General features: G+C 39.4%; 1 protein-coding gene across 1 annotated transcript; it reads right to left on the bottom strand.

Annotated features, from left to right (window-relative positions):
• Nucleotides 1–6: 6 nt before the first annotated feature.
• On the bottom strand, nucleotides 7–13,553 carry LOC101746662 (nose resistant to fluoxetine protein 6). Its single transcript, XM_012691031.4, has 12 exons — nucleotides 13,422–13,553; nucleotides 12,672–12,811; nucleotides 10,513–10,849; nucleotides 8,988–9,102; nucleotides 8,138–8,225; nucleotides 6,496–6,662; nucleotides 5,165–5,353; nucleotides 4,546–4,716; nucleotides 3,386–3,530; nucleotides 3,012–3,198; nucleotides 1,496–1,638; nucleotides 7–163 (listed from the first exon to the last, which is right to left on the bottom strand). Exons 1-12 carry the CDS (start codon nucleotides 13,489–13,491, stop codon nucleotides 41–43), a joined length of 1,875 nt encoding a protein of 624 aa, XP_012546485.2. The 5' UTR covers nucleotides 13,492–13,553; the 3' UTR covers nucleotides 7–40.
• Between the last annotated feature and the right edge of the window lie 9,673 nt (nucleotides 13,554–23,226).

Below are 23,226 nucleotides of genomic sequence, written 5' to 3'. Positions count from 1 at the left end.
ATGGTATAAAACTTTAATTTCTTTTATGTATAAATTTAACTCATTCTTTCTTCACAGAATCAGTCCAAGTCTTCATTAAGTTGTTCAGTGGTCCTTCCACTAGCAGGAATAGCAGTAAAGCAAGGATGTAGGATAGACAGGTGACGCCTGCAGTGGTGATGAACTGAAATGAAAACAATAATAATATAGTAAGACTCGATAGTATGGCAGAAAGCAAATTTATGCTTAACTATTTTTTTTTTATTGTTTAGATGGGTGGCCAAGCTCACAGCCCACCTGGGGTTAAGTGGTGACTGGAGCCCATAGACATTTACAACGCAAATACGCCACCCAGCTTGAGGTATAAGTTCTAAGGTCTAACTGTTGTCTTTTTTTGAACTATTATATTTTAATGCTGCATTAATTATTGCTATAACATTATTTCCGCCATTTTGAAACGGAAACTGTTAAGTATTCGAAACGATGATAGTAAAAAACGTGTGACACTCGGGAACTGCCGCGGTAAAACTATTGCATAGCATTTTTTTTATCAACTGATGCAATTATTATTAGACAATAATAATTTAATATTAAAACAAGAATAAAACAAGACCACGCTATATTAAACATTAATAAAAGCAAAACCTTAACTGTTCCCTTCACACTCATAAGCTTGACCGCGCGAGAGAGAGATGGGCAGACTTTTCATGATGCGCATGCAGTGTGACGTCACGCCACGCGCTTATTGACAAACACTACACAAGCGCAACGTGTGAATGTGTTGAACGCGAGCTACATGGTAGGCGGAGTGAGGGGTGTTAGGTTTTTTTCGTTACGGAATTTCATGATTCGGTCGCCGCGCTCAGGGCCCGCTATAAAAGCTATGCAATACATAGCTTAATAAACGCGTTATTAAATCGTAAAAATAAGTAGTTTTCATTGTGTCTATGATTTGCGAACGTCGAAGAAAATACTAAACTGATTATTTCCAAAAAAAAAATACTGGATTGTTATAATTTGCGTTCGATAGTGAATTTATGTGGAGATAATTTATGAGGGCTTTATGCACATACCAGCTGAGTACCCAGGACTACAACAATAACAAGAAAAAGTTCGATGATAGCTACGAAATAAAAATGAAGAAAAGACAAACAGAGGAGAAACTGGCACATAATACATACCTATACATTTTCTATTTATTGCATAGGTGGCTGGACGAGCTCACAATCAACCTGGTGTTAAGTGGTTACTGGAGCCCATAGACATCTACCACGTAAATGCTACCCACCTTGAGATATAAGTTCTAAGGTCTCAGTATAGTCACAACGGCTGCACTATCTTTCTAACCGAAACGCATTACTGCTTCACGGCAGAAATAGGCGGGGCGGTGGTATCTAACCGTGCGGACTCACAAGAGGTCCTACCACCAGTCCCAAGAGGTTCTAACCACCTTGTCCTTATCTATATTCTATGTATAGGTTACAGAAAAATTATAAATAATATCCCAAATAATTACCATATTAAACATCGCGGCTTGATTCAAGGTGATCTTAATTCCAGAAATTATATGGATAAAGTTGAAATGAATCAAATACACGCAGTAGGTCAGTCTGCCGGGCAAAACCCATCCCTTCCACTCCAGGATGTTTCTTAATATAACTGGAACAACATAAGCAAAATCAACATCTTTGCTAAAAAAAATTATTACTTAGATGGGTGGACGAGCTCACAGCCCACCTGGTGTTCAGCGGTTACTGGAGCCCATAGACATCTATGACGTAAATGCGCCACCCACCTTTAGATATAAGTTCTAAGGTCTCAAGTATAGTTACAACGGCAACTGCAAAATAACTTTATGCTTAGGTATATTTTTTATTGCTTACATGGGTGGAAGAGCTCACTGTCCACCTGGTGTTAAGTGGTTACCGGAGTCCATAGGCATCTACACAGTAAATGCGGCCACCTTGAGATATAAGTTGTAAGGTCTCAGTTTTTACAATACAACGGCTGCCCCACCATTCAAACCGAAACGTATTACTGCTTCACGGCAGAAATAGGCAGAGTGGTGGTACCTACCCACGCGGACTCGCAAGAAGTCCTACCACCAGTAAAAAATGGTAATAGATTTGAGCTGGTACAAGCAGTTTTATAGTTGTGAGTAGTTGTTTGTTGATAAATTCCCAATGTATAGATGTATACTATTAAAATCGTTGCAGATAGCTATTCATTACTGTTTGAATCATGTCCATACTGTGTTGAAATAGTTCCAGAACGTTCCAAATTTTTACCAATAATAAAAAAGCACGGGGCTGGCTCATAGAACGCAGATGCAAAATTGTTATCACTAGGATTACAGATCATACATTATTTGGCACTTTTATTTTGACCTTAGTTATTGCTCCAAATTGAAACTTAATGTCTTGGCATTCCTGTCTGTCCTAACAAATCCTCCATACACGTTAGAATCTATTAGAACCTGCCCAAACAATCTAGAGAGATATCTTCTCCCGATCCTTCTAAAAAAAAACTTAAGGCTATGATTTCGTGCCTGTAATTCATATTGGATTGCGCTATTAGATGATTTCTCAATAATTCGGTTTGGCTGTAAAAATATTATTATGATTCCTTCGAATTTTATTGGTTCGTTTGGAGCTCTAATTTTCATAACCCTTAATTATTCCTATTGAGTTCATTGTGGGATCCAAGGAAAATCGGTATTTTCTCAACTACCGTTCAGTGTGTTTTGTGTGGTCACTGATATTTAGTTACACATGAGTTATAATAAGCAAATATCCGAAAATATATCGCACCTTTAGAATTCGTGAGGTTTAACTAATCCAAAATTCTTGATTTTTTTTCTGGTAAACGCCAAAAACATAATTGAAGAATTGTAATTTTGATTTACTGTTTCGATTTTAATACTTCTAGTTAATACTTCAGAGTATAAAACTCATTTTCCCAAAATTTTTGTTAACCCATTTCAATTTTAAAGGTGCGTTATTTAAAGTAATGAAGTTTTTGGGAATACTTACTGGGGCTCTTCATGACCATTCCAATTAATCCACCAGCAATGATTACTGCGATAATTAATCGGTGCAAAGACGCATATGCCATTCGCAAGAACACAGAGGCTCTTGGACCCTCAATGTAGAACATCTGCCCGGAGTACATAATTAATGCGATGGCCGGAATCACTAACCATAGGAACTTAGCAAATACCTAAAAGTAAATGAATTAGTTGGGATTTGTATTCTATTGTTGTTAGATTAAAAGGGTCATTGCAATAGTCAAAACTCCAAGAAACCTCTAATTATATTGCATATCTTTCCGCGAACAGTATATTGTTACCATAATATTTTCAAATATTTAGAGAATAAGTCCATAATAACAAGAAAATTATTTGTACCTTATTTTTTGAAATATCCACACCTCTCTTCTGCCAGTTATAGACCAGATTCCCACTGGCCATTCCGACCGTATAGCTGACCAAATTGTTATGTCCCAATTTACACATCAAATAAAAGCTATCGTTGTTTAAAGTTCTGAAAAACCTGTTCGGAGGTAAAGGGCTTTATACATTCCCATGTTTTGTGGAGTTGAAAGTACTTACAAAAAGTTTCATGATGCTTAATCGATGTTAATATATTTTATTCTATTATGTAGATTCTGCTCACGTAGATTGGGCTCGATTTGAAAAATATTTAATAATAGTCTGGTATCTAATACATACAATATGTAATACCGTGTATACGAGTGGTCATAACAAGAGCTAGTCTTAGATTCTATTATATTAGCCTATTATTTGACTTGGAAGTGATTTGATTTTTGTTCTCTTCGAATTATGGTTTCAATGTCTACCACAGTATTAATCAGAATACTGCTATAGATATAGTTGCTTTAGAGTTGAAGATGCTCATGGCGGATTTGGGTAAGTAAGAGCCAATAAGCCTTACAATGTAAATGTCAGCAAATAAAGATAATGTGATATCTTAATTTTATTGCATAATTTAATCTCGTCCAGTTCAACAGAAATGCTTCGCAGGCGAGCTTGACGACTCAAATTAAATTCTACAAATTTATAATGTTTGCAATTTTTATTTTTCTACATGTTGTTATTACATTACCATGGTAATAAGATTTGAAGAGTTATGAAATAGAGCGTATTTAATTCGAAAAATTTATCCCAAAGGAGTTAACCGGGTTTTACCGTAGTGGAGTTCATCCATACCACCTAGAACCACTGCGTTCATCCACAGTGCGCTTCCCAAGATTTTTTTTCACGTACCATAAGGCTTTGGAATGAACACCCCTAGGGTGTTTCCCGAGTGCTGTGACATATCTTTATTCAAACGAAGCTTGTGGCTTCAATAGACAGCGGCTTGGCTCTGCTCCTGGCATTGCTGTCATCCATGGACGACGGTAACCACTCGCTATCAGGTGGGACGCATGCTCGTCTGCTTACAAGAGCAACAAAAATAAATATTGTGGAAATACACATGATTCCAATTAGACCATAATACATAAATTTCTCGTTCTCTAAAAAATTCTAATAAAAATATTACGTACTCTGGCATCAAGATCATAATGCCATCCAAATCCTGGAACCAGACGTGCAGGGACGGTAGTATGAGAGATGTGATCAGAAGCAAGATCATCACGATCTTCCTTCCTCGTTTCATCGTTAGCACATAAGCAACCAGTCCAATAAAGAAAAGCTGTGTGTCTGATGCTACGTGCCTGGTTGGTATATATAATTACTTATTAAACAATTATCAATCTAAATCTAATTATAAATCAGAAGTTTTGTTAACTTATAAACAAAGACTCCACTCCGGATTCTCCCGATCCATTAATGGTGCTTTTAGGTACCTCAAGCACCGGTCATCGTTCTCATCAAACCCGGCGCTTGCGACGAAGGGCTCGACGACTAAATTAACCCACAGACACAGCCAATTGAGTTTCTCGCCGGATCTTCTCAGTGGGTCGCGTTTCCGATCCGGTGGCAGATTCTGCGAAGCACTGCTCTTGCTAGGGTTAGTGTTAGCAACGTCGTCAGATTTGAGCCCCGCGAGCTCACCTACTTGTTAGGGTTACGCTGAAGTGGCCTCTCAAGGCTATCAGCATAGGTAGAAAAAAAAAAAAAAGATTATACGTGTAGCATTTTTGAATATGTCCTCTTACCCACCAAGTGTGCAATGCGCAGAACTTATTTTCCGTCATATAGTTGTTGATGTAGATTAGATGCTGCCACCAATATCTTCGGCAATCTCTCACGAAGCTGTTGGTCACGTAGTGGTCCCAAAGCGGGCCGGAGCTTAAATGCCGCATCCAAGTTGAATTGAACGCTATGATTAATGCGTAAACCGGCGTCAACCTGGTTATTGAGGAAGATACAATTATGAAATGGCGCGTGAAACCCGACCACAGTCCGTCGTCCGCTAAATTTATTTATTTATATATTTAGACACACCAACAGCAATACACGCAAAACATTCAAGCTTAAAATTAACATGTATAAAATTAAGAACTGGTTTGTAAGCCAGTTACAGGCATGTACAGCAGTCTCTTATAACACACTATGACATATTGTTACAGCAATTTTATAAACAGCGGCAAAATAGGCTAAATTTAAATGTTAACAGTACGACAAAAAAATTATTGAAAATAACATGAAAACAATTCGCTAGATCGATTTATCGCCCCCGAAATCCCCTGTATACTAAATTTTATGAAAATCGTTGGAGCCGTTTCCGAGATTCAGATTATATAAGAATTGCTCGTTTAAAGGTTTATGTTAAGATAAGATATAATTGGGAGTTTGATCCCATTTTTAAAAGCGGGATTCACGCTCTGTTGTCTATGGTTCCTGTGCCTGCTTACCATGAGATGAGCAGTGAGCTGACCTAAGCGTTAAAGTTCATTTACACAGACTATAAAGTACCATAGAGAGTGTATTTTTTTTTACTCTGTCAGCTTCCTTCTGAGATAATGAACTCTGGAGTATAGACCGGTCCTGCATCATCCTTATTTCTATCGTGAAATTATCACCAGGCCCGGGATCGTATGCTATGCGTTATTTCAACGGAACTCTTAGGATCTTGTTTCACTAATCCCTTCATGTAAGCTCCAAGCTATTGAGGTATCCTAACAACCTAACATTGTTACTGGTGGTAGGACCTCTTGTACTGGTGGTAGAACCTCTTGTGAGTCCGCACGGTTAGGTACCACCGCCCTGCCTATTTCTGCCATGAAGCAGTAATGCGTTTCAGTTTGAAGGGTGGGGCAGTCGTTGTAACTATACTGAGATCTTAAAACTTATATCTCAAGGTGGGTGGCGCATGTACGTTGTAAATGTCTATGGGCTCCAGTAACCACTTAACACCAGGTGGGCTGTGAGCTCGTCCACCCATCTAAGCAATAAAAAAAAGCCGTGGTAATTCCCCAAATATCAATCCGTTATGACCATATTGTGAAGACCACAATGGATTTTCAAAGTAAGGCCAAATTCACTAATACCTCCACCACCTCAGGAACATGACAAATGGTATAGATGCCCAAGTTGCCGGTAGTTTCTCGACGCGGATTAAGAAGTTGTATACCAGTAGGAAGCCTGATATGCAGAAGAAGACGTGAACCACCATAACACCGTTGAAGATCATCTGGTAGAGCAAATGATCGTATGCCTGGAATGTTTTGAGAAATCGGAATTAAAACAACTTTTTTTTTCTTGTCATCCAAATAATAATTGGGTGCGGTGAGAAGGAACAAATGTGACGTCACGTCAACCAAAGAACGTATGCATCATTGATGATAGTGATTTTTGGTAAAGAAAATTTGATTTAATTAAATTTCGTCGTAGCCTAAACGATAAGACGTCCGGTGCATTCGTGTTGAGCGATGCACCTGTGCTCGAACCCAGGCGAGTACCAATTTCTCTAATGAAATACGTACTCAACAAATGTTCACGATTGACTTCTACGGTGAAGGAATGACGTCGGCTCCGGTAACCACTTAACACCTGGTGGGCCGTGAACTCGTCCACCCATCTAAGCCATTAAAAAAAGAAGAAAAAAGGAACTTCGACTTTTCTTAAGGTGTGCTCACGTTGTCATGTGAATGAGTTTCGGTTAATACTCAACAATAATTGCACATTCCGTGAGCTTGTTCACTATTAGAGTAGTAACAAGTCTCGAAGACTGAAGAGTCCTGATTGGAACTGAATAAATGATTAATGAATAATTCTCTCGAAATGCGCCAATTTAATGCTAAAATTAATTTTGAGAATTTCTTCGTATGAAATATGGTTTATCTTTTAAGTTCTGCGGTACAAAGTTGCGCTCGGGCTTATAGACGGTCGAGACAGTTGAGACACATGAGAATATTATGTGTGAAAGTGTTAAAGTTCTGATGTGTATCGACTCTCGTCAACTCTATACGTCAGGTGGGCCATGATCTAACCTAAGTGCCTTAAAGAAAGACAAATATTTTTGTTGCATTCTCGTATTAATTATTTATTCTTATTAGTTTTATAAAAACGAGACTAGAAACACAAGTATTAAGTTGATTGCCATTTGATTTCATTAGCATAAAGCATTAGCCAATGTTCTGAAATGTTTAAGTATATAAATAAAAAGTTAGGCCCCTAGTACACGGCGTATTTAAAACGCGCGGACGACGCGTGTTTCAGGAACGCGCGTCTGAAGCGCGTTTTAATCACACTTGAAGCGCGTACGAAGGGGGGCGGAGGAGAGGTAGAGAAGGGGCGCGCGCTCAGACCGTCGCTATGTTCTATGTGTTACCAACTTTGTTGTCATGTTGTTATGACCACATAATCTTCGTTCACTCGTAAATGGATCTATCCAATAAATTCGCTTATTTTTTTCTTTTTCTTTCTTTTTAAAAGCAGTGCTAAAGCCAGTGTAGTCTCAACTGACGCGATTGTATAACTGAACTGATCTGATCAAAACGTAAAAGCTACGAGCGACTACAACGCGCCTGTATCGCTATATCTGCGCATATACGCTCAGTAGACGCGCGCTTCACGATCGCCGCGTGTGCTTAGGTTATGGTGCGTTCGAATCTCGTTAGAAGCGCATATAGGCGCGTCATCTGCGCGTCGACTGCGCTTTTAAAATACGCCGTGTGCTATGGGCCTTACCTCTTCGAAGTCGCGCGGATTTGCAACGAACCCGTTTCCCAATATAGTGATGATGTGGGCGAATATTATTAAAACATTCGTTATTGTTCTGAAAATAAATTAAATTGTGTCTGTTGATATTTCGGTACACGAAATTTTCTATTATAAGATCAAAGGATCAAACGGGTATTTTTATTCAATAATCAGTGCCAATAGATGCACTTGTATCGATTGCGATGCGATGACATGCAGCAAAGATGCGAATGTTGCGATGGATGTGTGGAGTAACGAGAATGGATAGAATACGGAATGAATATATTAGAGGAAGACTGAGAGTGGCACCTGTGACAGAGAAGCTGAGACGTGCGCGTTTGGGGTGGTATGGACATGTGATGAGACGAAATGAAAATGAGGTTGGTAAGAGAGTGTCAACTATGAATGTGGAAGGATATAGAGGAAGAGGTAGACCTATGAAGAAATGGATGGATTGCGTGAAAGATGTTATGTGTGAGAGGGGAGTGAGCGAAGAAATGGTATATGATAGAGGAGTATGGAAGGAGAAAACATTGGGAGAAGGGCAGGAGAATGAACCAGTGCCAATAGATATTACAAAGTCCATACCGAGTACGTAGTTGTTTTTTTTTACGCAGAAAGACGAGCATACTGCTCAACTGATGGTGAGTGGTTACCGTCGCCCATGGACATCAGCAATGCTGGGGCAGAGTCAAGCCACTGACTACCGTTAAGTACTCTCCATAAGCCTCGTTTCAAGAAGAACATGTCATAGCGCTCGGGAAACATCGTAGAGAGGAGCTCATTCCAAAGCCACATGGTACAAGAACTTGTCTACAAAAATATTCAGTTTATTTACCTGACACCATAAAAGCCTTTGAGTCTCCTTATCCTAGGATCTTTTGGTTCAGACTGAATCAACCAACCCCAGTTACGTTTGATTGAAAAACATAGAAGGTATTTGTTACCTGAATCTTTAAAATTCATATTAGTTAAACAACTTATATCTCTCTTCTCCACTCTATCTCTTTTAGTCCATAGACGTCCCCTACTGGACATAGGCCCGTCTAAGTTCGCCATACGATCGGCCCTGCACTGTTTGGAACCAGCGGATTCCCGGGACATTCAACATCGATAGTGCCTTCCAAAGTCTATGTGTGGTGATTACCACTCACCATCTGGTGCAATAGCTCGTCTGCCAACGAAATCATTTATAAAATTAACCACTATTTGATCATCGATCCAATTGTGGTCATCACTCCAACGGTGAAGGAATAATAACATATAATAAAAATCAAACCCGCAGATTATAATTTGCGTAATTACTGATGAAAGGACGTCTTGTAAGTCCGCACGGGTAAATTCCACCACCCTGCCTATTTCTGCCGTGAAGAAGTAATGCGTTTCAGTTAGAAGGGCGGGGCAGCCGTTGTAACTATACTGAGACCCTTAGAACTTATATCTCAAGGTAGGTGGCGGCATTTACGTTGTAGATGTCTATGGGCTCCGGTAACAACTTAACACCACGTAACTATACTGAGACCTTAGAACTTATATCTCAAGGTGGGTGGCGCATTTACGTTGTAGAAGTCTTGGGCTCCGGTAGCCAATTAACACCAGGTGGGCCGTGAGCTCTTCCACCCATCTAAGTAATAAATAAACAATCAAAATCGTCATAAAATGGTGCAAGATAAACCTTGCATTGATATTTCGTTCTAAAGAATGTGGTGAGACCAGATGAATGAATTCATCATTATGAAGTCGTCGTGGCCTAAAGGATAAGACGTCCGGTGCATTCGTATCGAGCGATGCACCGGTGTTCGAATCCCGCTGGCGGGTACCAATTTTTCTAATGAAATACGTGCTCAGCAAATGTTCACGATTGACTTCCACGGTGAAGGAATAACATCGTGCAATAAAAATCAAACCCGCAAAATTATAATTTGCGTAATTACTGGTGGTAGGACCTCTTGTGAGTCCGCACGGGTAGGTACCACCGCCCCGCCTATTTCTGCCGTGAAGCAGTAATGCGTTTCGGTTTGAAGGGTGGGGCAGCCGTTGTGACTATACTGAGACCTTAGAACTATATCTCAAGGTGTGTGGCGCATTTACGTTGCAGGTGTCTATGGGCTCCAGTAACCACTTAACACCAGGTGGGCTGTGAGCTCGTCCACACATCAAAGCAATAAAAAAAAAAAAATCATATGGCTCGAATAGAAATGTCTGCGGGTAGTTTCTCTTTAAAATTCTTTTTCACAACATAATGAATCTAAAACTATAAATATTTACGCGTAGTTCAGAGAACAACAAATCTTTTGTTTGTTTCCTAAAGTCCACTATTTAAAGTGTATATAAGTATGTCTGTAAGTATCAATGTGCCTGACCAATGTTCTTTTCTTCTTCACGCCTATACACAAACTGATGGTACACAGTTCCGATCGCATTGATGGCGACAAAGAATCCAAATATTCCAAACACAATCCAATCGTACGAGTCAATTTGAATGCCGTCTTCGTGTTTCTTGCAATAATAGATTTTGGTTAAATTAATTTTCAGTTCGTAATCTTTGTAGATAGTTTCGTTAAGACAAGCCTCCAGATTTGCGTCGAAGTCTGAAACGTTTTGTTCGTATTCGAAGTATTTCCTGCACGTTCTAGTAACACAGATGCCTCTCTCCAAATAACTGTGGTTGTAATGTTTTGTCGTAACCGCTGAGTAGTCCTAGAATGCAAAATTTGAAGCAGCCTTTATACGGGAATATTGGATGATGCCGACTTAATAAAGAGCGGCCAAGATGCTTTTTTCTGAATACACGAGAAAAATAGCTCAAGTTTTTTTTTTTTATTGCCTAGATGAGTGGACGAGCTTACAGCCCACCTGGTGTTAAGTGGTTACTGGAGCCCATAGACATATACGACGTAAATGCGTCACCCATCTTGAGATATGAGTTCTAAAGTCCCAGTATAGTTACAACGGCTGCCCCACCCTTTCAAACCGAAATGCATTACAGCTTCGCGGCAGAAATAGGCAGGGTGGTGGTACCTACCCGCGCGGACTCACAAGAGATCCTACCACCAGTATAGTAGCCAAGTGTTCTAATGATGACCGTAGAGCTTGGACTGTACAAAGCCATGACCGTCGCTCACCTAATGAATTTAAGTGGAAATCGCTATGTTGTATCCAGGTCTTCTATCATTCAGGCCGGGGCCAAAAAAAAAAAAAAAAAAAAAAATTCAGGCCGAAATACTTTTTTTATATTGCTCTTGTAGGCAGACGAGCATACGGCCCACCAGATGGTGAGTGGTTACCGTCGTCCATGGACTTCAGCAATGCCAGGGGCAGAGCCAAGCCGCTGCCTACCGTTAAGTACTCTCACCAAGCCTCGATTGAAGAAGGTCATGTCATAGCACTCGGGAAACACCGTGGAGGGGAGCTCATTCCAAAGCCGGATGGTACGAGTCAAAAAAGATCTCCGGAAACGTACTGTGGATGAGCGCAGTGACTCCAGGTAGTACGGATGAGCTCTGCTCCGGTGGGGGGCGATGCGATGGTAAAAACGAGATGAAGGTATCATCTCGCATAATTCCTCAGATCCCCTCCCATTCCCCATGGAACATACGGTACAAAATACAGAGGAAACCATATATTCAAAAGTGCGCTGCAGAAATAGAACAGTAGTAATGTTCCGCGCCGTCTTAGTACGCGACCCATCATAAATGTTTAAGTATTTAGTTGTATGTTATGTATTTTAAAGGGGTCCTCTAGTTATTAAAGCTTTATATACCATTGTATCTCAATTCTTATGTTTAGCGAATTGCGAAACTAAGAACGAAGGTACGCTCCCATATCAATCAAAGCGCCCCCGACAATTGTGCCGAGGCTCGTGGGTTAGATTCCCACGTCGGGCAAATATTTGTGTGTTGAATACATTATGTATGCTCTTTTATGTGGGTGTTTATTATCTATTTAATATGTAGATAGCCTATATAAATACATGTATATATCGGTCACTCGTTCTCATAGTACAGGTAATCCGAATTTGGGGGCAGATGACCGTACGCGACTTGTTCGCGGCTATTATTATTATTATTACTAGCGGTCCCGCAGTAGTCGAAATTCGACTATAATTAATTGGAATTGTAAGTTTGTACACTATTATGATTGTATTTTAAACTTTTATAATCACAAATTTCGCCAAGGCTACACTATAAAAAAATATTAATAAAGAAAAACAATATTTAATCTATTCTCAATTTGACAACAGACGTCAAGAACAAAAGTTGGACAATAAATAGCATGCTTGCGTGTGTACGTCAAATACATGGTATGTAGTGTGTGTAATGTTTTCTTTATTGATTTAATGCATCTTTTATGCATTATTTAAAAAAAATATTAGCATTGTGCACTTCTTCTCTATATTCTCTATAAGTGTGGGAAATTTCATACTCCTCCATCCGCGCGATTTTCTTAAAAAGGGATACAAAGTTTTTGCTTCACGTATTAATATATAGATAATCATAAAAAATGAGAATCATTAACTTACCCTTATAAGTTGAATCAAATCACTGTCGTCAGGTCCAACTAGATCCATCCGGACCAAGCAATAAATACCTCTATCCCCATTTAAACAAAATTCATATTCGTCCAAATCGAAGAGAGGTGGCATACGTTCGTACGTTGATTCTGAAAATTAGGTACCGGTTTTCATTTACGTCGGATTTTCTCAATTTTCACATTATTTTTTTATTACACTAGGTGCGTCATTATGTTATAGGGACATTTGGATATGAAATAGAAGTATTTTTTTAAAGATTGAAGTATTACTGATGGCCCGGAGGCTTTTCCAGTTTCACCAGGACAGGTGGGCGAGCAAAGGCTCAGCCAGGAGGCGTGGGATTTGCTAACAGCTCCCTGAGCGCCTCCGAAGGAAACGTAACAACTCAAGAGCAGCTGCTTCGCGAATTAATCTACTACCGGATCGGAAGAAATAGAAGTCTTAACTCTATGTCGACTATGACTCTGATCTATGACCGTGATCTATGACTCTGTGCCCCCGATGAAACCAGAACGCATGGTTGCTTCTTTTTGTTTTTTATTACTGAGATGAGTTGACGAAATCACGGGTCACCTGGTGTTAATTGGGCGGTAAACCATGACGCACTTTGGGACATGACTTCTAAGTCTTGATCGAACTGTTTCACTTCACAAACAGGCAGCGTGGTGGTACCCACCCGTGCGGACCCACAAAACGTCCTACCACCAGTAAATACGCAAATCCGAAGGCATATCTCACCGTTCAAGTGGTATATCTGAGCTGCGACACACAACGAACAATAATACAATAAAAACACAAGTGAAATCATTTTCCTTTCCTCGATACATTTACTTGTTGATCAGAAGGAATACGGAGACACACTGAGCCGATACGCCTTTAAATATTGATTCCGGAATTACTGATAGCTTCAATAAAATTAAATTCAGAATATTTAAAGTTCCTTCTTGACCTTGTAAGTTTGTATATTTCAAGAGACATTCGTAGACTTGTTGAAGACGAAGACATCGATTATTAACATACTTAAATAATATACGAAACAACTTTTACTAATGGCCAACGATATATATGTATTTTCTAGTTTTGATTCAATGGAAAAACACGATTTTTTGTCGGATGCGGACCCTTGCCACTTTATACATTCGCGGTTTTTCTTTTTTTTTTCCTACCTATGCTATATTGAGAGGCTATTTCAGTTTCTCCTTGACGTGTAGGTGAGCTCACAGGGCTCAAACCGGGGGTGTTGCTAACAATGGCCCTAGCAAGAGCAGTGTTTCGCAGAATCTACCGCCGGATCGGAAACGCGTCCCACTGAGAAGATCCGGCGAGAAACTCAATGGGCTTGTAACATGCGCGGTTTTACGTGCCAAAAGTTTTTCAAAAGTCCCCTTTTTCTATCAAAATGTTCTAAGTTTTATTTATTGATCCCACGGACAACAGCATTCGTGTATCTTGAACATAATTAAATAATAGCATACTAATAATAACATAATTAGTATAACTAGTTTTACACTTTATTTCTGTGCTTATGTAACTCTTAAGATTACATCGTGAAGATGAAAACTCAAGTCAAATGAACTGTCATAGCTAAAGCTACAATAGTTCTTTTCATTTGCGAAGATACGGATATAGATTAGTAATCTATACTAATGTATAAATCTACAGTATTTTTTACGGATGTTCCGTTATAACTACTGAACCATGCATCCGATTGACTTGAAGCTTGGTATCCATGTAGAAAATATATGTACTTATTGGATAGGCACAATATTTTTGGAGTTTACTCCTTTAGAATCGATTTACATATATAGGCCCGGGGTATGAAAATTATGGGGACCAAAATCGTACTAGCATATCACACGAAATGCGTTATGCGCCTGATTGGCTCCTGATTGCGTGATGCGTGCGCGCGCCAATCAAAATCGTACTAGCATGTCACACGAAATGCGTTATGCGCCTGATTGGCTCCTGATTGCGTGATGCGTGCGCGCGCCAATCAAAATCGTACTAGCATGTCACACGAAATGCGTTATGCGCCTGATTGGCTCCTGATTGCGTGATGCGTGCGCGCGCCAATCAGGAGCCAACGCGCGGCCGCGTTATTGCAGGTGACGCCGGGCTGCTGCGCCGGCAGTCCGCCACAAAGCCTCGTACTGATCGCGCGTTTCTCTCATTATTGTATTTTCATATATTTGTTAGTCGTTTGTTTTGTGTCTCGTTAATTTGTTAATAATCTGTAGTGTATCGTGTTGTCGTAATATAGAACTATTTCTCGTATTGTTTCGTTTAATTTTTTATATCCAGTAAACTCCAGTCGTGCGTCGGAGCGGACACACACACTTTTTTTTTATCTGAGTGTTGGATTCCCTAATAATAATGACAGTCTATCTATATAAGTATATATAAAAATGATTAGTTATCCCTGTGATGTGTCCCCCGTCGGACGGATTCCTGTTGTTTGTTTTAAGTTTATTTTATACAAAAGTTTAGGTCTCTTATTTATCGATTGAGGCACAACGAAGTCTGCCGGGTCAGCTAGTAAATAATAATGTTAATTGTAAATGGCGAGTAGGTCTAGTTATTAATAAAATTACTAATATTCAAAAATCGACAAATAACACTATAGTCGTCCGCTGTTACGGTACGGTATAAAATCCTAAATTCGTAAACTATATATAGTTAAAATGACACACGCTAGTACAAACCGAAAAAGTCTGTAGTTATAACAATGAATACGCGGCAAGTGACTGGGTGGTTGCCATTTTATCAAATCTAAAGCCTTAAAGACTACAGCTCGATCCATGCATACGAATATCAGAAATGCAATAGCGAATTTATCTATTACGATGTCAGAAAAGAGCACAGGACATTTCCTCCTTACATCCTTACAGATCCTTACAGATATACAAGGTTTTTTTTTTTTTTTTGGAGTTTACTCCTTTAGGATCGATTTACATATATAGGCCCGGGGTATGAAAATTATGGGGACCAAAATCGTACTAGCATGTCACACGAAATGCGTTATGCGCCTGATTGGCTCCTGATTGCGTGATGCGTGCGCGCGCCAATCAAAATCGTACTAGCATGTCACACGAAATGCGTTATGCGCCTGATTGGCTCCTGATTGCGTGATGCGTGCGCGCGCCAATCAGGAGCCAACGCGCGGCCGCGTTATTGCAGGTGACGCCGGGCTGCTGCGCCGGCAGTCCGCCACAAAGCCTCGTACTGATCGCGCGTTTCTCTCATTATTGTATTTTCATATATTTGTTAGTCGTTTGTTTTGTGTCTCGTTAATTTGTTAATAATCTGTAGTGTATCGTGTTGTCGTAATATAGAACTATTTCTCGTATTGTTTCGTTTAATTTTTTATATCCAGTAAACTCCAGTCGTGCGTCGGAGCGGACACACACACTTTTTTTTGGAGTTTACTCCTTTAGAATCGATTTACATATATAGGCCCGGGGTATGAAAATTATGGGGACCAAAATCGTACTAGCATGTCACACGAAATGCGTTATGCGCCTGATTGGCTCCTGATTGCGTGATGCGTGCGCGCGCCAATCAAAATCGTACTAGCATGTCACACGAAATGCGTTATGCGCCTGATTGGCTCCTGATTGCGTGATGCGTGCGCGCGCCAATCAGGAGCCAACGCGCGGCCGCGTTATTGCAGGTGACGCCGGGCTGCTGCGCCGGCAGTCCGCCACAAAGCCTCGTACTGATCGCGCGTTTCTCTCATTATTGTATTTTCATATATTTGTTAGTCGTTTGTTTTGTGTCTCGTTAATTTGTTAATAATCTGTAGTGTATCGTGTTGTCGTAATATAGAACTATTTCTCGTATTGTTTCGTTTAATTTTTTATATCCAGTAAACTCCAGTCGTGCGTCGGAGCGGACACACACACTTTTTTTCCTACATTAACACGAGTGAACTCGCGTGAAAAACTAATTCAATAAATGGGCACGAAGGACCCACTATAAAACATTTATAATCCGGTTTAAAAAGTAGGAGTAATTCATGACTGGTAAAATAATAATATCGAGAAGAATGTTGTGATAAAACAACTCGATTTACAAATGTATTTAAATTTAAACAGCTCATTAAAATTGTTAAATTTCTTGGACAGGTGTTGTCTTTATTTCTAGTTCGTCGTAGAGAAAAGGCGACAGAAATAAACTTCTAATAAGCATAGACTGTGGTAATGTATTTTTCACGATATTTGTAAACTGTGAGTCCTTTTAGTAAGGAATATTGCTTGGGGTAGCCGTTTTACCATACAATTGAGAATTCGACTTGAGGCTTGATGGCGATTTTCACGTTGTCGTATCTTTAATGGCCACTTAACACGAGACGTACCGTCTGCTCGTACTTACAATACTAAAAAGAGTTAACGTGAACAATAATAATAATAAAACCCTAAATTTCAGATATAGCGTACGAAAGTGTGCTGCCAATATGAAACATGTGTTAATGGAGTTAAGAGTTTTTATTGCCTGATCGGAATCTATCTTGATAGATCAGATGATATTACTTTGATACGATTTGTGATAATGAATTTATGTTCATTTATTCGAAGTCTGTTCCTACTTTACCTATTTTAAATTTTAATTTGCGTAATTACCGGTGGAGGACCTCTTGTGAGTCCGCACGGGTAAGTACCCTGCCTATTTCTGCAGTAATGCGTTTCGGTTTGAAGGGCGGGGCAGCCGTTGTAACTACACTGAGACCATAGAACTCATATCTCAAGGTGGGTGGCGACATTTACGTTGTAGATGTCTATGGGCTCCGACAACTACTCAACATCGGGTCGGCTGTGAGCTCATCCATCTATCTACTTATGCAATAAATAAAATAAAACTTTTGATGCGTTAGTAAATGTATTTACGGATAGGTACAGTCTCGTGTTTGTTTATCAATATTATACTTAATTAATATGATTTTGTGGGAGTTTACGACGAAAGGAAGATTTTCCCTCGAGCCGGTGATATTGCTCGGTAGACCGACGGTCCCAAATTTTGTTGTTCGGAACTTGTATTTAAGCAAGCTTATCTTGAAAATGTCGTAAGCGAGATTCAAGTATCTGTCAAATATCATGTGCTCTATGATGGCTACCACCACAACTTCGTATTAATGCATAAATAAGTACCTTACTATACAGCCTTGAGATCTCTTGACTCATATGCCAACAGGGTGTACTATGAGAGTGTGATTGTAAAGACCGTAGTAATCTTTCCACCTGGCCCAGGTCTCTGACCGGAATCCGACGTCGGACAAGAGTGTAAAGGAGTCGCTCAGTAACTGGTCCAATCATATTCGGCCCTGGTCTTTACCATCTTCAGCCACCACATATTTCGCGCGCCCCCTTAGCCGCGAGAACCTCGTAGGAGGATAGGCCCCCGGTGAAAAAAAAGAACGTATGAGTCCGCATTATGAGTCCGCATATAGGAACCGCGCTCTCATCTTTTTCTGCTTCGAAGCAGACAAGTATTAAGCAGTAGGCAGCGGCTTGGCTCTGCCCCTGGCATTGCTGAAGTCCATGGGCGACGGTAACCATTCACCATCAGTTGGGCCGTATGCTCGTCTGCCTAAAGGGCAATAAAAAAAAATTAAAAAAACATGCCTTATACTCGGTCTACTTCGACGATCTCTACTTTCGATCTTGTACCATTTGCGATTTTTATAGTATTTAGGCCACATACGCCGTCGCACTGCCAATCGGTGGGGCACAAAAGTAGTGGAGTCCTCGTACTGGACGTTGTGACGTGGGCACACAACCAACGAGGTGGACTAATGACCTGGTCAAAGCGGTTGTGTAGGGACTGGATCTGAAAGACAAGAGATCCGAAGAAAATGGGGTGCATTCGAAGACCCACACCCACAGCATTGGCTGGACATGGGTTGAAGAAGATATGGTATTTAGGGCTCCAACGTTTTCCATCTACAGACATTAAAACGGTCCCGCATGTCTATTATACGTGAATACACCGAAGCGTCTCTGCTAATTTGATACATTAGGTTATAGTGTTTCATTTGAAAGTCTCCAATTGAGTAGCATGCACGGGTATTATCTGTTTCTTGATAACAAGAATTACTTATCCTTAATCCCCGAGAATGATTTTGGATTAATTTAAAAAATATTATCTTAAACTAGCTTTTGCCCGTGACTTCGTCCGGGTGGAATACTTTAGCGTATATCTACATATAGCGTAAGCTCTCAAAATGGAAAAGTACCCCGATTTTGAAACATTCTTTATTGGTGCTCGCTCCGCTTGGTCCTATAACCTTGGTCCTTGGTCCTCCATTGGTCCTATTGGTCTTAACGTGATGTTATATAGCTTATAGCCTTTCTCAATAAATGGGCTATCTAACATTGAAAGAATTTTGCAAATCGGACCTGAGATTAGTGCGTTCAAACCAACAAACAAACTCTTCAGCTTTGTAATATTAGTATAGATTTTCTTGTAGAAACTGTGAGTACTTTTGTTAAGTAATAGAACGATAGCTCGAAGAGATACTTAATAAAATATCTACCAATGAAAAGTATAAGGCAGTTCACTTTTTTTTTAATTTGGACTAACTTAGAAACTAAAAGATTTAAATGGCAGACGAAATAGCTTAAAAGATTCTAATGCCAAAAACAATATTCACACTTAAATGGAAGGATAGTTTCTCGTAAACACAGCTCTGTGGCCATGAGGTAGCATAGTAGTTCTTCCCCAGTCTTGAAACTAAAAGTCTTTTAGGATTTTAGATCAGAAAAACTTCCCCAGATTTGAAGTTGCGAGTATTTTTAGATTGCAAGTCAAAAAAGCTTTGCTTGAAAGTGTGAGTCTTTTTTGATTATAGGTCTTTTCTAGCTTAGGAACTTCTAGCTTAAGCTTATTAATGACTAAAATCACACCTTACCTCGTTGAGCTATTATGTACCTGAGATATACAGAAAAACGATTAAAATAAGATTAAATTAGGTATGTCTAGCATTTGTTTTATTCAAATCACTAGGCTAATTAATAATATGTTGATCTTATAGCCTAAAGCGGGCTTGTTTGGCGTGTTCACGAGATACGAGCAGACGTTGGAGATACATTGCTTACTCAAAATATATTTCAATCGATAGGCACACTGGGTGTAATTCAAATTATTCTTATCCACATGCTGGTTGTCTGGAAGAGATCGTTCTTAGCGATAAGACCGCCAATTGTCCTTTTTTGTTTCGCATTGTTTATATCTTTTGGTGTACAATAAAAAACACTCTCTCTCTCTATCTCTTTCTCTTTCTCGCTCTCTCTCTCTCTCTCTCTCTGAAAATACATTTAAGAATCATACAATGAATTGGTTATGTGGTTAAGTAGTTACAGGAGCCCAAAGACAACGAAAATGCCACCTTCCACCTTGAGACATGAGGTGAAAGTCTCAAGTGTATCGTACAAAGGCTGTCTGCATACTCAAACCGCGTCGGTAATAACCAGAATAGTGGTATTTACAATACCCCGGGTAAGCATAGAATGCTACCCGTCGTTATCTAATTACACTAAAATAAAAACCATTCATCTTTTTCAAGGTTTCCCAATGATAATGCAGGTGTAAGTTTTATATGTTTCATACTATGTATACGATTTGCCAGGAACGTAACATGCCGGATAGGGGAGTTTATCCATAACATTCGTGTCGTTTGATTTTTAGTTTGGCTTTTTTTTTTCTTTATGGCAGATGAATATCATTAAATTCTCATTCTTCGTCGTTTGAAGTAAGTGCCGTTCATTCTTTGTCCAGAACATTAGTATAATTATCATTAATATATGTATAATACAATTCATAATTACTTCCACGGTGACTTAGTCCGTCGTGTAGAAAAATCAAATCGGCAAAAATTATAATTTGCGTAACTTCTGGTGGTAGGACGCCTTGTGAGCCCGCACGGGTAGGTACCACCGCCCTGCCCATTTCTGCCGTGAAGAAGGAATGTGGAAGCCGTTGTACTGTAAAAACTGGGCATTAGAACTCAGCTCATGTCTCAGGGTGGGTCTCGGCATTACCACAAGGTAAGTCCTGAGCTCGTTCACTCGCAGTAGCAATAAAAAAATTCTTTGGTGAAAAAAGCAAAAAAGCTAAATTCATCATACGCATAACTTCCAGAATTGATAATTAGATAAAAGCATGATTTTAGCTAAACGTTAAAAGCGTTATATTTCAGCCAACCTCGTAATTAAGGAACAAAAAGCATAAAGAGAGTAAGAGAGAGATTTAGTAAAAGTGATAGATTTAGAAATCCATTTAAAAACAAAGCTAACGCAACGAAAGCGCTCAACAAGAAACAAAATAATATTAAAATTACTGCAAACTTATTTTGAGATGATCCAAGAGACAAGCTAGAATGCTGCTTCATACGTCAAGCTGTTAATACCAGAGTTGAACCACATGATTTTGGAACGGAGAGCTGAACCTCTTGAATAAAGAAAGAGTTGGCAAGGAATGGTTGCCTGGACTAGAATAAAACCACCCCATCTCTACCAAGGTGTGTCGTAAATGGCGATTAAGGGAGTCACTGGAGAATAAGCAGCAGCCTTCTATTTTATTTATTATCTTTAATCTACTATTACTAGCAAGTGGTTTAATTAGCTTCATCGTGTTCATCAGCTGTGAATATAAATTCATCTTCATTCTTTGTTGACCACACACTTAATCCGTTCTTTGCTTTACTTTAGACCAAGCAGGAGGACCGATTTCTTGGTTTTGTGCATCATCGTCAAGTGTCTTTAAATTTTTTCCTCAGAAGTTATTCGACACATCATTTCAATTGGAGAAGTGCCGTGTCGCTCCCCACGCCGCGCGGTCAGATCGATTCAGCGCATGCGTACAACCCAGCGCAGTATTGAATGAGCCATTCATTGAGCAACCGGTGATTTCAGTATGAATCAACTATACTCTGGCGGGTATATATGGTAACGTAGGCGTGAGGGTCCCGGCGTTCCATATCCTAAACTGGGTTGCCATACTCGTATATTATGGAAAACGTATTTTTATCATTCGGCCGAACGCATATTGACATGTTTGGGATTCTATGCGGAGATTTAGAATGAGGTGCTTTGCAAACACTCTTGCTCTGATTTTACTGGCTTATATATCTTTTTCCATTATTTTGTGAGCTCGTAGGCTATTGTAAGATATTGCATTATTGGTTAGTATACTACGTAAACGTGGATACTAAAAGAATAGATTGTGGCCCGAATCTGTTGGGAACTGGTTGAGAAATTGTTTTATTGTCTCAACAGGCAATAGTGGAAAACTGTTAATGACATTAATAGTTCCAGAGACGCTATCGCGGTGGCGACTTTCGTAAAATACTCCACTTAAGATTCGTTTGAGATAAAAGCTTCGAAATGCTCAGAAATGTCAAGTGTGTTAGTCCGTACTTGTCCGAGAAAATAACTCCGATAAGGAATTTTACTAGAAGTAATTTAAATTAGTCTAAGGTCCGTTTACATATAAAGGTTAAAAACACATGGTTTTAGGTGTACCAGAGCAAGAATTGACCACTTCTAATAGAAGTAATGGATATGTCTTCTTTTCGATTAGAACTGTTGAAAGCACCTGCTACTTAGGTAAGAAAATAACGGATGATCTATATACATATTAAGTGAAAGTTGGATGTATCGTAAATTATTGGGTCTTACACATGGCACCTCAACGTATTTACTCAGGACTGTATTTTATTAGAGCGCAGAGCGCAAAAGACCGTTTCCAATCATCCAACCGTGATGGATGGTTTTATTTATATTTGTGATCGAAAAAAAATAATGTGTAATTTGATATATTGCTGTACATTATAAGGGAAAATAGATTGATAATTTTAATAGATATTTATACTGTTTTACGGAGAGCAATACGTAGAATTAAGTTATTTTTTGCTGTATTGGATACACCATCAGACTTATGTACGTGGTGCAGAAAAGAGTGAAACGATTGAACCTAGGCCAAACTAGGGGAAAGTGAGTTATGCGATTTTTTTTTTTAGTGGTGTTTCGTGGTTACTGGTGCCCATAGACATCCACAACGTAAATGCGCCACCCACCTTGAGATATAAGTTCTAAGGTCTCAAGTATAGTTACAACGGCTGCACCACCCTTCAAACCGAAACGAATTACTGCTTCACGGCAGAAATAGGCAGGGTGGTGGTACCTACCCATGCGGACTCACAAGAGGTCCTACCACCAGTGAAATATGCGGAAAACGATACGAATATTTCAAGACTTATATGAATGCAAATGTAAAGCTCATTCTGGATAGAGAACGATTTAAAAAACAAGAGTATTTGAAAAAATATAAAATAATATATCAAAAAATCTTTATTCTGTAAATAATTTTTAAAAGACACATTATATTATAATTGGTGCATTTCATTTAAAAAATATAAACGTTAGCTGCTTCTTCAGAAGCTAGTTTGTTTCGCACGCATGAAACGAATATCTTGCCTATAAATAATTATTCAATAGAAATACTGTCTGGTAGACGCGGTGCTGTATGCTTTTTGGGACAAGTGCCTCTC

This window comes from Bombyx mori, chromosome 27 (assembly GCF_030269925.1).
Source record: "Bombyx mori chromosome 27, ASM3026992v2".
Taxonomy (NCBI): domain Eukaryota; kingdom Metazoa; phylum Arthropoda; class Insecta; order Lepidoptera; family Bombycidae; genus Bombyx; species Bombyx mori.
Note: the sequence above shows the minus strand (reverse complement) of the source record. Positions and strands in the feature narration are given on the sequence as shown.